General features: G+C 34.7%; 2 protein-coding genes across 4 annotated transcripts in view; both read left to right on the top strand.

Moving 5' to 3' along the window:
- LOC136028245 (uncharacterized) overlaps positions 1-14,082 on the top strand; it is a 306,509-nt gene that overhangs the window by 92,441 nt on the left and 199,986 nt on the right. The gene's annotated exons all lie outside the window — the stretch shown is intronic.
- LOC136042166 (glycine receptor subunit alpha-2-like) overlaps positions 1-14,082 on the top strand; it is an 85,611-nt gene that overhangs the window by 25,163 nt on the left and 46,366 nt on the right. The window contains exons 3-4 of the mRNA XM_065727126.1: positions 4,483-4,574; positions 11,887-11,954. Coding sequence (XP_065583198.1) covers positions 4,483-4,574; positions 11,887-11,954 — 160 coding nt within the window. The remainder of the gene's footprint in view (positions 1-4,482; positions 4,575-11,886; positions 11,955-14,082) is intronic.

Genomic DNA, 14,082 nt, shown 5'->3' with positions numbered 1-14,082 from the left:
GTCAGGTTGAACGACTCTTGAACATGCAACATATAATGGTCCATGGGAAAACAATCCGTATTCAAATCTATACCTCATGATTCTAATGATTGCCCTTGAGCTTTGTTGATGGTGATTGCTAATCGACGATTCCCTGGGTCGCCATCGTCATTTATATATCCCCCTGAGCCCCCCGGCGTCCCTGTTGTAGTTGTGTCCCTGTGTCCCGGTCGTCATGTCCCGTTGTCCCGGTCGTCATTTGTGTCCTGGTCTGTATATACATTCGTTTTTGAATTGGTCTTTTTTTAGGTTTTAGTTTTTTACCTTTTTTTAGTTTTTTTTTCTTTTTTTAGTTTTGTTTTTCTCCTTTATTTTTCATTTCTTTCCTTTTTCATTTTATTTTCTTTTTTAGTTTTTTTTTTAGCTTTTTAGCTTTTTTAGTTTTTTATTAGTTTTTAGTTTTTTTTCTTTTAGTTTTTTTGTAGTTTTTACCTTTTTTTTAGTTTCTAGTTTTTTTTTTTACTTATGTCCTGGTCGTCATTTATACTCCCTGTGTCCCGGTCGTCATTTGTGTCCCGGTGCTTTGTTGATGGTGATTGCTAATCGAACATTCCTTGTGTCCCGGTCGTCATTTGTATTCCCTATGTGCCGGTGTCCCGGTCGTCATTTGTGTCCCGATGTCCAGGTCTGTAATTTCGTCAGTCGAAAACATGAGGTCAGTCGAGACAGAAACATGACGTCACCTGACAGATCCACAGACAGACAACTTATCTATCTATCTATATATATAAAAATAAGTTGTCTGTGTGTGGATCTGTGGATCAGGTGACGTCATGTTTCGGCTGACGTCATGAAATTAGTTGCCATCATTTTTGCTTTGAAGATGACGTCATTCAAGTTATATAAGACATATGTTCGCGTAGAATTCTATTAATGTTTAAGTTTACAATGACTGATGAAGATGCTCAAAGAGTCTATGCCAAAAAACTTGCTGCTGATAGAGAAAGTCAGAAAAGAAAGCGTGCCGAGGAATCAAAAGAACAGCAAGGAAACAGGCTTGAGGCTAAAGAACGCAAAACCGCGCAGTTAGATGAAGATCCACCTGGACAGCGAGAGTCAAAACATATTAAAACTGAAAATGATAGCGATGATGATTGGGTTTGGGATTTTGACTTGGAAAAGGTCATCAATGACTACCAGATTTTAGTTAAAAAAACAAAGGTTCGGCGATATGTATTTCATAGTGAAGCTGAAAAATAAAGAAGAAAAAGAAAACTGAAAAAAGAAAAAAGAGAAATTACAGACTGGGATACCGGGACACAAATGACGACCGGGACACAGGGAATATAAATGACGACCAGGACACAGGTATTTAAGAATATCGTTCAAAGACAAATTTTTAATTGTAAGAAGACCGTTGAAAGAGAAATTTCTAATTGTAAAATGACTGAAAAACCTACAATGGCAACGGTACCACCATCGAAGTAGATAACCAGTGGGTTTACGGCCAACCTACCATCTTCAAAGATACCACGATAGGAAGACTCTACACTGTTCACCCCAATCAACATGAATGCTTCTTTCTACGCCTGCTTTTGGTGAATGTACCCGGTCCGACATCCTTTGAGTATTTGAGAACTGTAAACGGTACTATACATGACACTTACCGTAGTGCATGCCAAGCTCTGAATTTATTGGAGAATGACCAACACTGGGATAACTGCATCAATGACGCGTGCGAAACGTCAACCCCAAGTCAAATTCGTACACTTGCTCTCCATCAGCTCCTACAGAGTTATGGGAAAAATATAAGTCAAAAATGTCCGAAGATATACTCCATCGAAAACAGTTAGAGACGTCAGAAATGACTTTTGATTTTACATCAGAAATTTATAACGACACTTTAGTTATTATAGAAGATTTGTGCGTACGTATGGCAAACAAACCTCTTCAGGATTTGGGAATGCCTTCACCTAACCGTATCGCTGCTGTTTCGACATGTGTAGAATTGGATCGTGAACAAAGTTACAGTACGAGTGATCTATTGTCGTATGTACAAAATAACATTTCGCACCCAAAAATATAGACGTCCACGAAATCAACAATATTGTTTTGACCAAGATTCGAGACCAGGCAGTCCTTTGCAAGTCAGTCGACACAGTTTTGGAACCAAATGAAGCGGTTAATTATCCATCTGAATTTTTAAATTCCATATATCTTTCAGGGTTTCCACCACACGTGCTACAACTAAAAATAGGCGACCCACCAAAGCTTTGCAATGGCACGCGACTTGCCGTAAAAAAAACAATGGAAAGCCTAATAAAGGCGACAATCTTGACAGGGCATTTTGAGGGTAAGGGTGTTCTTATTCCTCGCATTCCCATGATTACAACGGATCTGCCTTTTCAATTTAAAAGATTGCAATTCCCAATTCGATTAGCATTTGCAATCACCATTAACAAAGCTCAAGGTCAATCATTAGAAAAATGTGGTATAGATCTTAATACTGATTGTTTTTCCCATGGACAATTGTACGTTGCATGTTCGAGGGTCGGTAAACCTGACAATCTATTTATATGCAGCGACAATTGGACAGCGAAGAATGTTGTATATTCGCAAGTTTTACGCAGTTAATTTGTATTGTATCCATCTATCTATCTATCTATATAAAAACGAGTTGTGTGTATGCATGTTTGTTTGTTTGTAAAAAGAGCGTTTGCATATGACGTCATTATTAGTGCATACGGCTTTGTATATGCACAGACAATGGGAAAGCCAAGAATGTTGTATATTCGCAATTTTTACGTAGTTTAACTCCTGCAGACGAAATGAATGCTTGCCTGAAAAATTCTAATTTATGGGCACACGTAAAAATATTAAAATTAACTACAAATATGCGTGTCCGATTGCAAAACGATGATTCTGGTCAAAAATTTTCAGATCAATTGCTGGCAATTGGAAACGGAAAGCTTCCAGTAGTGGGAAAGCCAAAAATGTTGTATATTTGCAATTTTTACGTAGTTTGAAACACATATATAAATCTATCTATATTCACAGGTGGGACACAGGGACACAACTACAATGGCGCGTAACTAATATGGCGCGTAACGACTTACGCGCGGGGGGGGCTTGGGGGGGCGCGAAGCGCCCCACCAACTAGGTGTTGGGGTGGCGCGAAGCGCCACCCCAACAGCTAGTATATATATATATATATATATATATATATATATATATATATATATATATATATATATATATATATATATATATATATATATATATATATACATATATATATATATATATATATATATATATATATATATATATATATATATATATATATATATATATATACATATATATATATATATATATATATATATATATATATATATATATATATATATATATATATATATATATATATATATATATATATATATTCACAGGTGGGACATAGGGACACAACTACAATGGCGCGTAACTAATATGGCGCGTAACGACTTACGCGAGCGGGGGGGCTTGGGGGGGGGGCCGCGAAGCGCCCCCACCAACTAGGTGTTGGGGTGGCGCGAAGCGCCACCCCAACAGCTAGTCTTCTATATATATAAAAATAAGTTGTCTGTCTGTCTGTCTGTGGATCAGGTGACGTCATGTTTCTGTGTTGACTGACGTCATGAAATTAGTTGTCGTCATTTTTGCTTTGACGGTGACGTCATTCAATATATTTAAGACATTTGTTCACGGAAAAATGTTTAATTGTAAAATGAGGGGACGCCGGGGGCACAGGCGGGATATATAAATGACGACCGGGACACAGGGATTGTTCGAATAGAAATTACAGACCGGGACACCGGGACACAAATGACGACCGGGACACTGGGACACAGGGAATATAAATGACGACCGGGACACTCAAAGAGAAATTACAAACTGGGACACCGGGACACAAATGACGACCGGGACACAGGGAATGTAAATGACGACCGGGACACAGGGACACATCATTAGAATAATGAGGTATAGATCTGAATACGGATTGTTTTTCCCATGGACAATTATATGTTGCATGTTCAAGAGTCAGTAAACCTGACAATCTATTTATATGCACAGACAATGGGACAGCGAAGAATGTTGTATATTAGCATGTTTTACGTAGTTAAAAACATATATTTATATCTATCTCTATTCACAGGTTTTTATATATATAGATATATATATTAGATAATACTTCTGCACAAGGCCATATCCAGGGAAGGATCAGGGTTTGAATTCCCCTCCCGAAATTTACGTCTGACTAATAAAAACGAAACAAAAATACGTATAATTTTTCTTAGTTTTTTTTCTACCCCCACCCTAACAAAGCCTTCCCTGAACAAAAATCCTCAATATGCTTTTCTTTGTTTTGTGTCGTTTTTGGATTAGTATATTTTCTTTTTTGTATCGTTTACGGACGCTATTGCATCACTAACTAATTATCATATTTGTTTTATTTTCTAGCTTTACTGGTCGAGAAGAACCTATTCGGTTTGATGAAATCCTTCCAGAAAATCCTAAACTGTATGATAAGATGGCCCCACCAAGGGTTGATGGTAAGGATTACTTCGTCTTGTCAGTAGACCTAAAAAAGGGAAGTAAAATTTTGAACAAATGCTGCAGATTTTACCGAAAAATGAAAAGGGGAACAAAAGGTTGAACCAACAGATAAGAGGAAAGAGATTGCGAAAAAATCAAAAAAGGAACAAAAAAGTTACCTCACTAAACAGACATTTATAACTTCTTTTTTTTTAACTTAACGTTCGTCCCCATCCGAGTACCAAAATTTTCCTGATAACACACAGTAAATAAAGAGTGGTCATTCAAATAAAACCATCATGGTTGCTACAGTAGCTACTACCCAGTAAAGAGTAAACAACAGCCTACAGTAACCATAAAAAGAAATTCAAAATAGATTTTAAGGCCTAAACGAATCTTCATTTTATACTTGGAGGATCTAAATCAAAATTTGAAAAAATACGTTGAAACAAAACCCAAACTTGAAAACCACTGAAATTCTCACGTCGTAACACCCTTCAATTCCCAAATTTTAGAAACTGAAGAAAATTGAATTTTAGCCTGGATAACTCTGATGTGTTCTTTTTTCTTTATTTCCCATAAGAAAACTATAAAAAAAAAAATTTAAAAGCAATTTTTACCCCGTAAAAATCCGTTTTTTTATGCTGATTCAAATATGTGAGCGCATTATAAGCCCATGCAATGTATATGGAAGGGGATGTATCCTCCTTAACTTCCCACTCTTTACGCTAAAGTTTGACTCTTTCTCACAACTCTACTTTTTTTTACAACAATAAAAAAAAATTGCATAAAGAACAATTGAAGAGGGGACAATCCCCTCCACGTACAGAATAATTTATGTTCGTTTTAAGTTTTAATATCGCTCCTTACTTGCAGTTAAAAAACTTGTTTTTTTTATTTAATTTCTGAACGTTTTTGAATTAATTCATGTTTGGATTTTATCACACCGCAAATGCACAATTAAAAAAAAATTGCATATTAATTTCTTTTTTGCTGAATGGCTTTCTCATAGTTTTTATCGGACGATTTTGATAAAAAAAAAAGGTGAAGGAGGAGGCCTAGTTACCCTCTAATTCTCGGCTACTTAAAAAGACAGCTTGAATTTTTCTTATGAACGTTTTTATTAGTAATAAATATACATAACTTACGAATTGACTTACGTAACGAACTTTTATATTTGTATATTTTTATTTTGTATATCAGGGGGTTTACCCTCTCGTCAATACCTCCCTCTTTACACTAAAGCTTGAATTTTGTCCCAATTCTTTAAGAATTAAATAAGAAACAAGTTTTTGCAACAGAAAGTAAGGAGCGATATTAAAACTTAAAATGAACAGAAATTACTCTGTGTATGAAAGGGGCTGTTTCCTCCTCAACACTCCGCTCTTTACGCTGAAGATTGACTCTTTCTCTCAATTCCACGTTTTCAAAACAGAAAAAATTTTGAGTGAATTCACAGTATAGATTAAGGTATTAAGCTGAACTTTCAAGAAACACTTAAAGGAGAAGATCAATTGACAAAAAGGCAATAATTGAAACCTACTACCACTACTGCTACTATTACTACTGCTACTACTACTACTACTACTACTACTGCTACCACTACTACTACCACTACTACCACTACTACCACTACTACAACTACTAATACCCCTGCAACTACCGCTTATGTAGCTAGTAGTACCAAGATTGAGATTGAACTGAAAATTTGAGGAAATGTTGAGGGTAAAGTTGAACTAAATCATACAGTAGTGTGTGCATATAAATTTTCAAAAGGGCTTATCAGCAATATCTTTGAAAATTGAAATTTAATGGATAGGAACTTGAAAGTTCTGGTGCCTTTTTTGAGAGTAAAAAGAAACTGGAGGGCAACCAGCCCTCCTTCCACGTCGATTTGTACCCCAGACGCATCCAATCAAAATATAGAGATAGCCATTTTGTTCAGCACAGCTGAAAAGTCCAGTAATCATGGTTTTTAAGATGTCAACCCCCCAGAGTCCTTAAGATCCTTATAATCTTGCCCTTACCCTAGTCTTATTAAGATCCCTATAAGCTTTTAAAATCTTTATTATATGTTGATTTTTTGGGGGTTTTCCCGATACTATTAGAAACAGGAACATGAAGCTCGAAAAAAGGATTGTTTTCACTGAAGTAAAGAATTAATAATATTGAAAAAAATCAATATTTTTTTTAGCTGCACAATACACATTGGCTTTTTTCATCCATTGGATGAAAAAGTCATCCATTGGATGAAAAAGTCATCCATTTTTTTTTTACTATACATTTTTGGTAAAAGGGGGGACTTGGTATGGAGAGATATGGAGTAAATTATAGACTACCGCTTTCCTATTGACATTTTTGAATACCTTGTAATAAAATTCTTGAGATGTGAAAATTACTGTCCAATTAAAATCTTAATTCTAATTTAAACTATGTTAAGTTTCAATTTATTACTTTCTAGTTAACAATATTATCTAGTATCTTACGTCGAAATTAGAAGGGCTTAAAAATACATAATAATCTGTTGGTTCTTCTTGATCTCAACGTCGATTTTAATTGTTCCAAAAGTTTTATGTTTTTGTTTTGAAAGGAGGATAAATTTTTAATGTTTTACACCCAGAAATTTACTTATAATAACTATTCAAAGACAATAAAGCACTACTTTGACTTATGGGGAATTAATTTCGAATTTGATCTATAGTCTATTTGACGGCTGTGACTATTCAGTGACAAAAAAGAGTGTTTAAAAGCTTCTTGGGGTAAAATAGTGTCCTAAGGTATAAACTTATAAAATACTAAAATATTTTATCCCTTCATATACGGAATAGCTTCGGTTCGATCTGAGTTTTAATTTTCCTTCTTACTTTCAATTAAAAAAATTTGTTTTTATTTAAATTCTTATCGTTTTTCAAATAAAGCCGGTAAATCTGGCTAACCATCTATGAAAAACTATTTATCCTCATTGGAAAATTCCCTCCCACAGATATTCATTTTTATCAGTGTTTATTTAAAGACTATTTGGGTTTTAAAAATTTAGAAAACGGTTTCAATTTCGAAATTGTCTCCCATCTCTGTTTGAATTTTATCATTCAAGTATGGTCTCAGCAATTGGATATTGCCACTAATTTTAATTAAAATTTTAAAGTCAATCTTTGAACAATTTAGAAAATGTACAAAAAAATAGTATGCGACCTAATCAATAAAAAATTAATAAATAGTAAATAAAATTTTTAATGAAATGATTCTGCGGAAAACCTATGGGACTTACCGTCATTAGCTTTCAAGCCACGAAATGTACAAACGTGGAAAAAAAGTACAGAGCTAAAACTAAAGAGTTTTTCCAGTCTATACATATAGAAACAATGACCGAAAAAAAACGCATAAACATTTTATTAATACTATTTCAATTTCCTGTAATTTTAAATATGAGTTATTTGTTCCATAATAGTGAAATATATGTTTTAAAAAGTGTTTTCATGCAACTTTGATTATCTTTAATCTCTAAACAACATATTCTGTTTATAACTAAATGATCTCTAAAATAACGTATTACTTTCTGGTAAACAGTTAACTTTTGCATGCGCACACTTCCATTCCAAACTTATTTGATGCTCAAATCAATGATATCTAACAAGCACAAAAAGTCCACAGAAGTTGCACTGAAACTGCATTGACATTACATTTGTAGATTAAATTAAAAAAGAATTTAAGACATCTTATACTTGGCGCTCCAACACCCATGAAGGTCATTCCTGAAGAAGAACCAACTGCTATACAGATAAGTAAATTCATTTTCTAGTGCTCTTAAAGGAAAACCGCAAGGAATTCCTGTTGGGATCGGAAGTGTCGTCTATCACTTAATAGTCAATTATTTTTTTATAGGAGAAAAGACTTTTCTGTTGAGCTAGAACTATGCACAGCTTTATTTGATCTTTTTCTTTTCTGTCTTTATCGGTTTAGTTTTATGATACTGAGTATTTTGGTGCATAAATTCCAGCCAGGTCACCCAACACAAGAAGTCTAGTTTGGTCACCAAACATTAAGTCCAATTTGTATGGTTTGAATTTAGTGTAGGGTGGAATTTTGGCCGGACTGCGTTTATTTGTAAGTTCAGTTTTTTGTTTGCCAATACTACTGGCTTTTGAATTAAGCTAAGTTTCATAGTTCATTTTTAAACCTTTGCTATATTAAATTTCTTCACACAATTCTCGAATTTCGGTCCGTAAAAGATACAAACTTTGGTAAGTAAAACCATGCATAAATAAGCCCTGAGAATCAGCCTTATTTCCACTCAACCTAACACCAGACAGCAAAGTCCAGTGCAGCTGAACATAACCAAACACCCACTTAAGTTTACAATTTGGCACCAGGTTTTACAACAGTATCATTATCGTATTGTTAATCTATTAAAAAAAACTTTTCACACAAAGACGTTTATTGACAAAAGTAAAGACCATATTAAACTTATCACATCAGAAGAAATAGAAACCTATCGTAACTCAAACTCAAAACAACCAGAAATTATTATTAAAGAATAAATGAAACCCAAAACGAACAGAAATTGAATAAAAATCATAGCAAACAAACATACAACAGGTAATATTATAAATGAATAAATAAATATCAAAACGAGTAAAAGTTAAGTTGAATATGCAAGCCAAGCTTATAACGAACACAAGTATTTTGCTATTGAGGCATATATGAACCGCAAAACGAACAGAAATTAAATAAACAATCATAGCAAACAAACAAACAATAGTTACTAATATAAATGAGTAAATAAATCTTAAAACAAAGGAAACTTAAATTGAATGTGCAAATCCAGCTTGAAAAGAACAAAAATCTCTACAAAGAAGAGTTCGGGTTTTGTCTCCTTCTTTCAGTGTAAAAGTCTAAGACCTACTGCGTCATTGGTACTTTACTGAAAACTAGATGTGTCTTGAACAGTCTTTCAAAGTAAAAATATAATCGAACTGAATGTTTAATATATAGTGCTTTTAATTGCTGAAATATCATGAGTTCAAGATTTTATTTCACTGTAATTCTCTTTTCATTTTCAATGCTGCAATAACTGGAAAAGAAAATATTTGTAACTAGCTGGGTTCCGGCGGCTTCGCCGCCGTGCCCCAGCATGTCACGCGGCAGGCTTCTATTGATGGATTCTCATTGTCCATTGTATTCTAGCCACAGAGAGTGCTGGGTCCCGGCGGCTTTGCCACTGGGACCCGCTGGCCCCAGCATGGCATGCGGTAGGCTTCTTTATATGGATTATCATTGTCCCTTGTGTTCTGAGTCCCGGCAATGCTATGTCATTTTTGGATCAAATTGATGACGTAAATTGGACATTCCTAATCTGGCCCTTCTCTTTGAGCCGCAAGCCTGGTTTTGCGTTGCTCTGGTGTTCCCTTTTTGGCGATATTGTAGGATAATTATACACGCATTGCTTTTGTAATATAGCGACACGCCTTCTTTTTTAACTATCTCTATTAGCCGCAAGCCTGGTTTCACGTTGCGAACGTAACATCATTTATAGATTTTTAACTTTTATTACAGTTTCTGCTTTTTTTTAATTTTTTTTTGACGTCATATCTTAGTTTTTTCGTTTTTGATTTTTTCCCTTTTAGTTTTTTCTTTTTTTAGTTTCTTTTTAATTCTTTTTAAGTTTTTTTTAGTTTTTTTTTATATTGACGTAATACTTAGTGACAGAAAGACAATGTAACGATAAAGATAGTGTAACGGACAGAAGGACACTACATTTTTGTAGTGACCTATTTAGGTCATTTTTGTAGTCAGAAATGTCATTTGCCAATTTAAAAAATATAAAACAAATAAATAACAACTTAGTGGTTGATTTCAAAACCTGACCCCGAAGCGGCTACGCGGCTGGCTTGTATATATTGATTTTCGTTGCCGCATATCTTCTAACTGCAGACATAGGTACGATACAACCACCCTATGATAAACACAAATTCTTCCTTTAAGTTGCGAAATTTTAAGGTCTTTTTGTAGCCAGAAACCTAAATATGCCTGTTTTAAGAAAATCAAACATGTAGCCGATTTAGAGGGCGGGCCCGGCTGTCAGCATATGCTAGGCTTGTATATATTGGGTCTCGTAAGCACCAATCTCCAAAGAAGTCACCTTTGTTTTCTACTCTTTCCTTGGGAAAATGGTGGGCTCCATAGGGAATTTATATAATGATCTGTATTCATAATGGTCTGTAATTAAGAGTTGCGTAGTTTATAGCATCTTTGTAGGTATTTGTTGGTTTTGCCTGTCATTTTTTTGGCATCGAAGATTGTGATGGCGTTGTTCTTCTAACGTAATATTTCTTGCTTCTTCATTTCGATGTTTTATTCTTTCTGAATTATGCAGTCGCTTGTCTTCTAGCGGAACAATTCTTAGTTCTTCACTTTTTTTTGGTACATTTTGATGCTTACTTTCTCGTTACCGCTTGTAATTCTTGCTCCCGCATATCTTTTAACCGTATATTTTATTTTCCTCGTACGGTATATCTTTTAACTGCATATTCCTTTGTTCTTCACTTTTATTTTCTTTTGTTCCACTCCACGTTGTCGCATGTCTTGTAAGCACATATTTCTTTGTCTTAACTTTTGTTTTTTAATGTGTTTAATTCCTGCTGCAGCTTATCTTCAAACCAGGTATTTAATTTTGTTCTTCTCTTTTGCTTTTAAATCGCTATAATTGTTGCTGACGCAACTATTCTAACTGTATCTCGCTACCACTTCTCTTTTTGCCGCATATTTCGTCTAACTGAATATTTCTTTGTTCTTCACTTTCAATATTGACTCGTTGTAATTTTCGTTGGTGTGAGTAATCTAACCGTATATTTCTTTGTTCTTTAAGGTCTACGTTATTCATTTTGTTCTCTAGGTATTATTAAACTGCTGAAAGCACCTTTTGAAAAAGACTCATTACGCTTGGTATTTCATACTTAGCTATGTTTCTTGTGTAATTTTACGTGCATCAGAGACACTAAAAACGACACAGCCACTACTGAGCCACATGTGACGTAGGTATACTCTTGAAATTTATCTATAATTATGACGTCACTCATGGGATTTTTTTTTCTAGAAATTAAGGCTATCAGCCAATTTTTTCAAACTTGTGACTAATATAGATCGACTTTTAGGCCAGAAAATCCCATGATGCAACTTACTTTGTTTTCAAAAGTTAGGACAATAAATAAACGAAAACAGAAGCTAAAGAACTATAAGGCTACATATATATTGTTCTATTCTTCGAAATTAAGACATCGTTCTATCCTAGCTGCTGAATTTTTTTGTATTTACAACTTACCATATTTCTAGGTAATACGACGAGAGTCAATTTCCATCTCACAGTTATGAGCCTGGATTCAATTGACGAAAGCTCAATGGTAAATTATATATTAATTGCCTTGCATACATAAATTTTTAAGAATTAGTACGTTTGGCTCATGTAATATATATTTTAAGTTTAAAAAAGAAGGGAGAAGATTGACGTAAATGAGGGTTTCAAAGAAGTCAACATCTTTTTTTTCTGACGAAAGAATTTGAGTCCATAACACAGGTACATTCATAGCTACAGTCCATGAACACCACATGCAGTGACATTCTCTAAAAGGAAATATGTAAGTAAAGGAGCTTCTATTGTTATTTAGGTCCTTCGGCTCTCTGTAGTTTCTTGTATAATTAGCTTTTTTTTAGCTCTGTGGCCTGAATATATCATTATTAAAAATATCCTTTTAGAGAGGCTCTCTGATTATACTTTTAAAATTTGCTCATAAGCAATAATCACAAAAATCTCAGAGACTCGAAGAACATGCATGAAATAAATTTGTTTTCAAGGATGAATTGAGGAGGAGATTTGTAATATTGTGACGGTGCATTGTATGAAGACGCCACCAAGCTATCTTTAACGGTGTCATATATAACCCCATCCGGTGTATGTTCAAATCTATTTAAGTAGCAATCTCATCAATATTCCACATTAGGATCCCTATAGTGCACGCTAGCACATCAGATAGACCAAAGCCATGCCAACAGTACCTTTTCGGTAATCCTAACGGGCGTGTGAATGGATTTTTTGTATTAAGCCACGGAGAGTGTCTCGCAACACCTAATAAAGTCAGGGGGTGCCTCGCAACACCTAATAGGAATGAAGTGCGTGATTCGCAACTTGATTCTCTGTATGCATCAGGCAACCCCTGAGACAAAAGTAATTTTTATCTTCCAATACCGTAGACAGCCATACCAGGCCCTTTGTTATTTTGTGTCTAAGGAAAAAAACTGACAAATTGACAAGTAAATGTTTTCTATCTAAATTTAAACACTTATTTAAACATTAAATTTATAATGGTTATTTAAATACTAAATTTATTCCAAAGTACCCACCAAGACTCTCTTATATATAAGTTGTTTACGCTATCAAAAGCTAGAATTTGCGTGATTTTCGAAATTTGGCGAATGCCCATAGAAAGTTAATCATAGAAAGGAATCAAAATGAATATTGCACCATCAGATCCAGCGTATCAGAGAACCCAGCTGTAGAATTTTCAAGCTCCTATATACACATATGTGAAATTTCCACGGATGAAAGATCAAGAAAGATCACGGATGCGTGTTTAGTTTTTTTTCCAGGGGTTTATCGAACCAGTGATCCTAGAAGATTGGGAGAGTGCTTTTCTGAGCGGAAATCGAAAGTTCTAGTACCCTTTTTAAGTGATCAAAAAGACAAGAGGGTAACTAGCCCCCCTCCCAAGCCCCTTTTCCTCAAAAATCATTCGATGAACAACTGAATCAAAAAATATAATAGCCATTTTATTAAGCATAATTGAAAGGTAAATACCCATAGTATGCATGTGATACGATCTCCACAGATCCTGCGGAAAGGGCTGTAAGTTTTGACATTTGCTTATTCTTTACATATAATATTTGCTACTGGAAGGTAAATAGAAATTTTTTTGAGGAGGGAAAATTTTCTGTGGCAGGAGAATTTCCGTGGGAAGGGAAATTTCCTGGGAAGAGCGGAAATTTTATGTAAGGGAATTTGCCTGCCATAATTCCAAAATTCTTTTCAAATGTCTTACTTTCTGATTGCCGACTCAATTTTACATTTTGAGATGTTCGGGGAAAATATCCCTGTGAAATTTTCAAAGGTGTTTGAATTATCTGAGTGACTTTGCCAGGGGGGAAGGTCTCACGGAAGAAATCCTTCACGGGGGAGTTTTGTGCGGGAGATATTTTCGCTGGGGATTTTTCTGCGGGAGAAACTTTGCATTGGGGAAGGGGAGGAATTTCCATAAGAACTTCAATGAGGAAGGGGGAGATTTCTGATATTGTTTAAAAATAACAAAAAATTAAATGAAAAGAAGTCTTTTTTTCAAATGAAAGTGTTCTAAGAAGAATTTTCCAGGTTGAACTGCCTACTAGAAATTTTCTTGGGAATTTAAAGCGAGGATGGAATTGTCCATGGGAAGGTGTTTTACATGAATGGAATTTTCCATTGAAGAATTTTTTTTTGGG

This window comes from Artemia franciscana, chromosome 1, assembly GCF_032884065.1.
Source record: "Artemia franciscana chromosome 1, ASM3288406v1, whole genome shotgun sequence".
In the NCBI taxonomy this organism is placed as follows: domain Eukaryota; kingdom Metazoa; phylum Arthropoda; class Branchiopoda; order Anostraca; family Artemiidae; genus Artemia; species Artemia franciscana.
The sequence above is the reverse complement of the archived record's forward strand: the minus strand, read 5'-3'. Positions and strand labels throughout refer to the sequence as shown.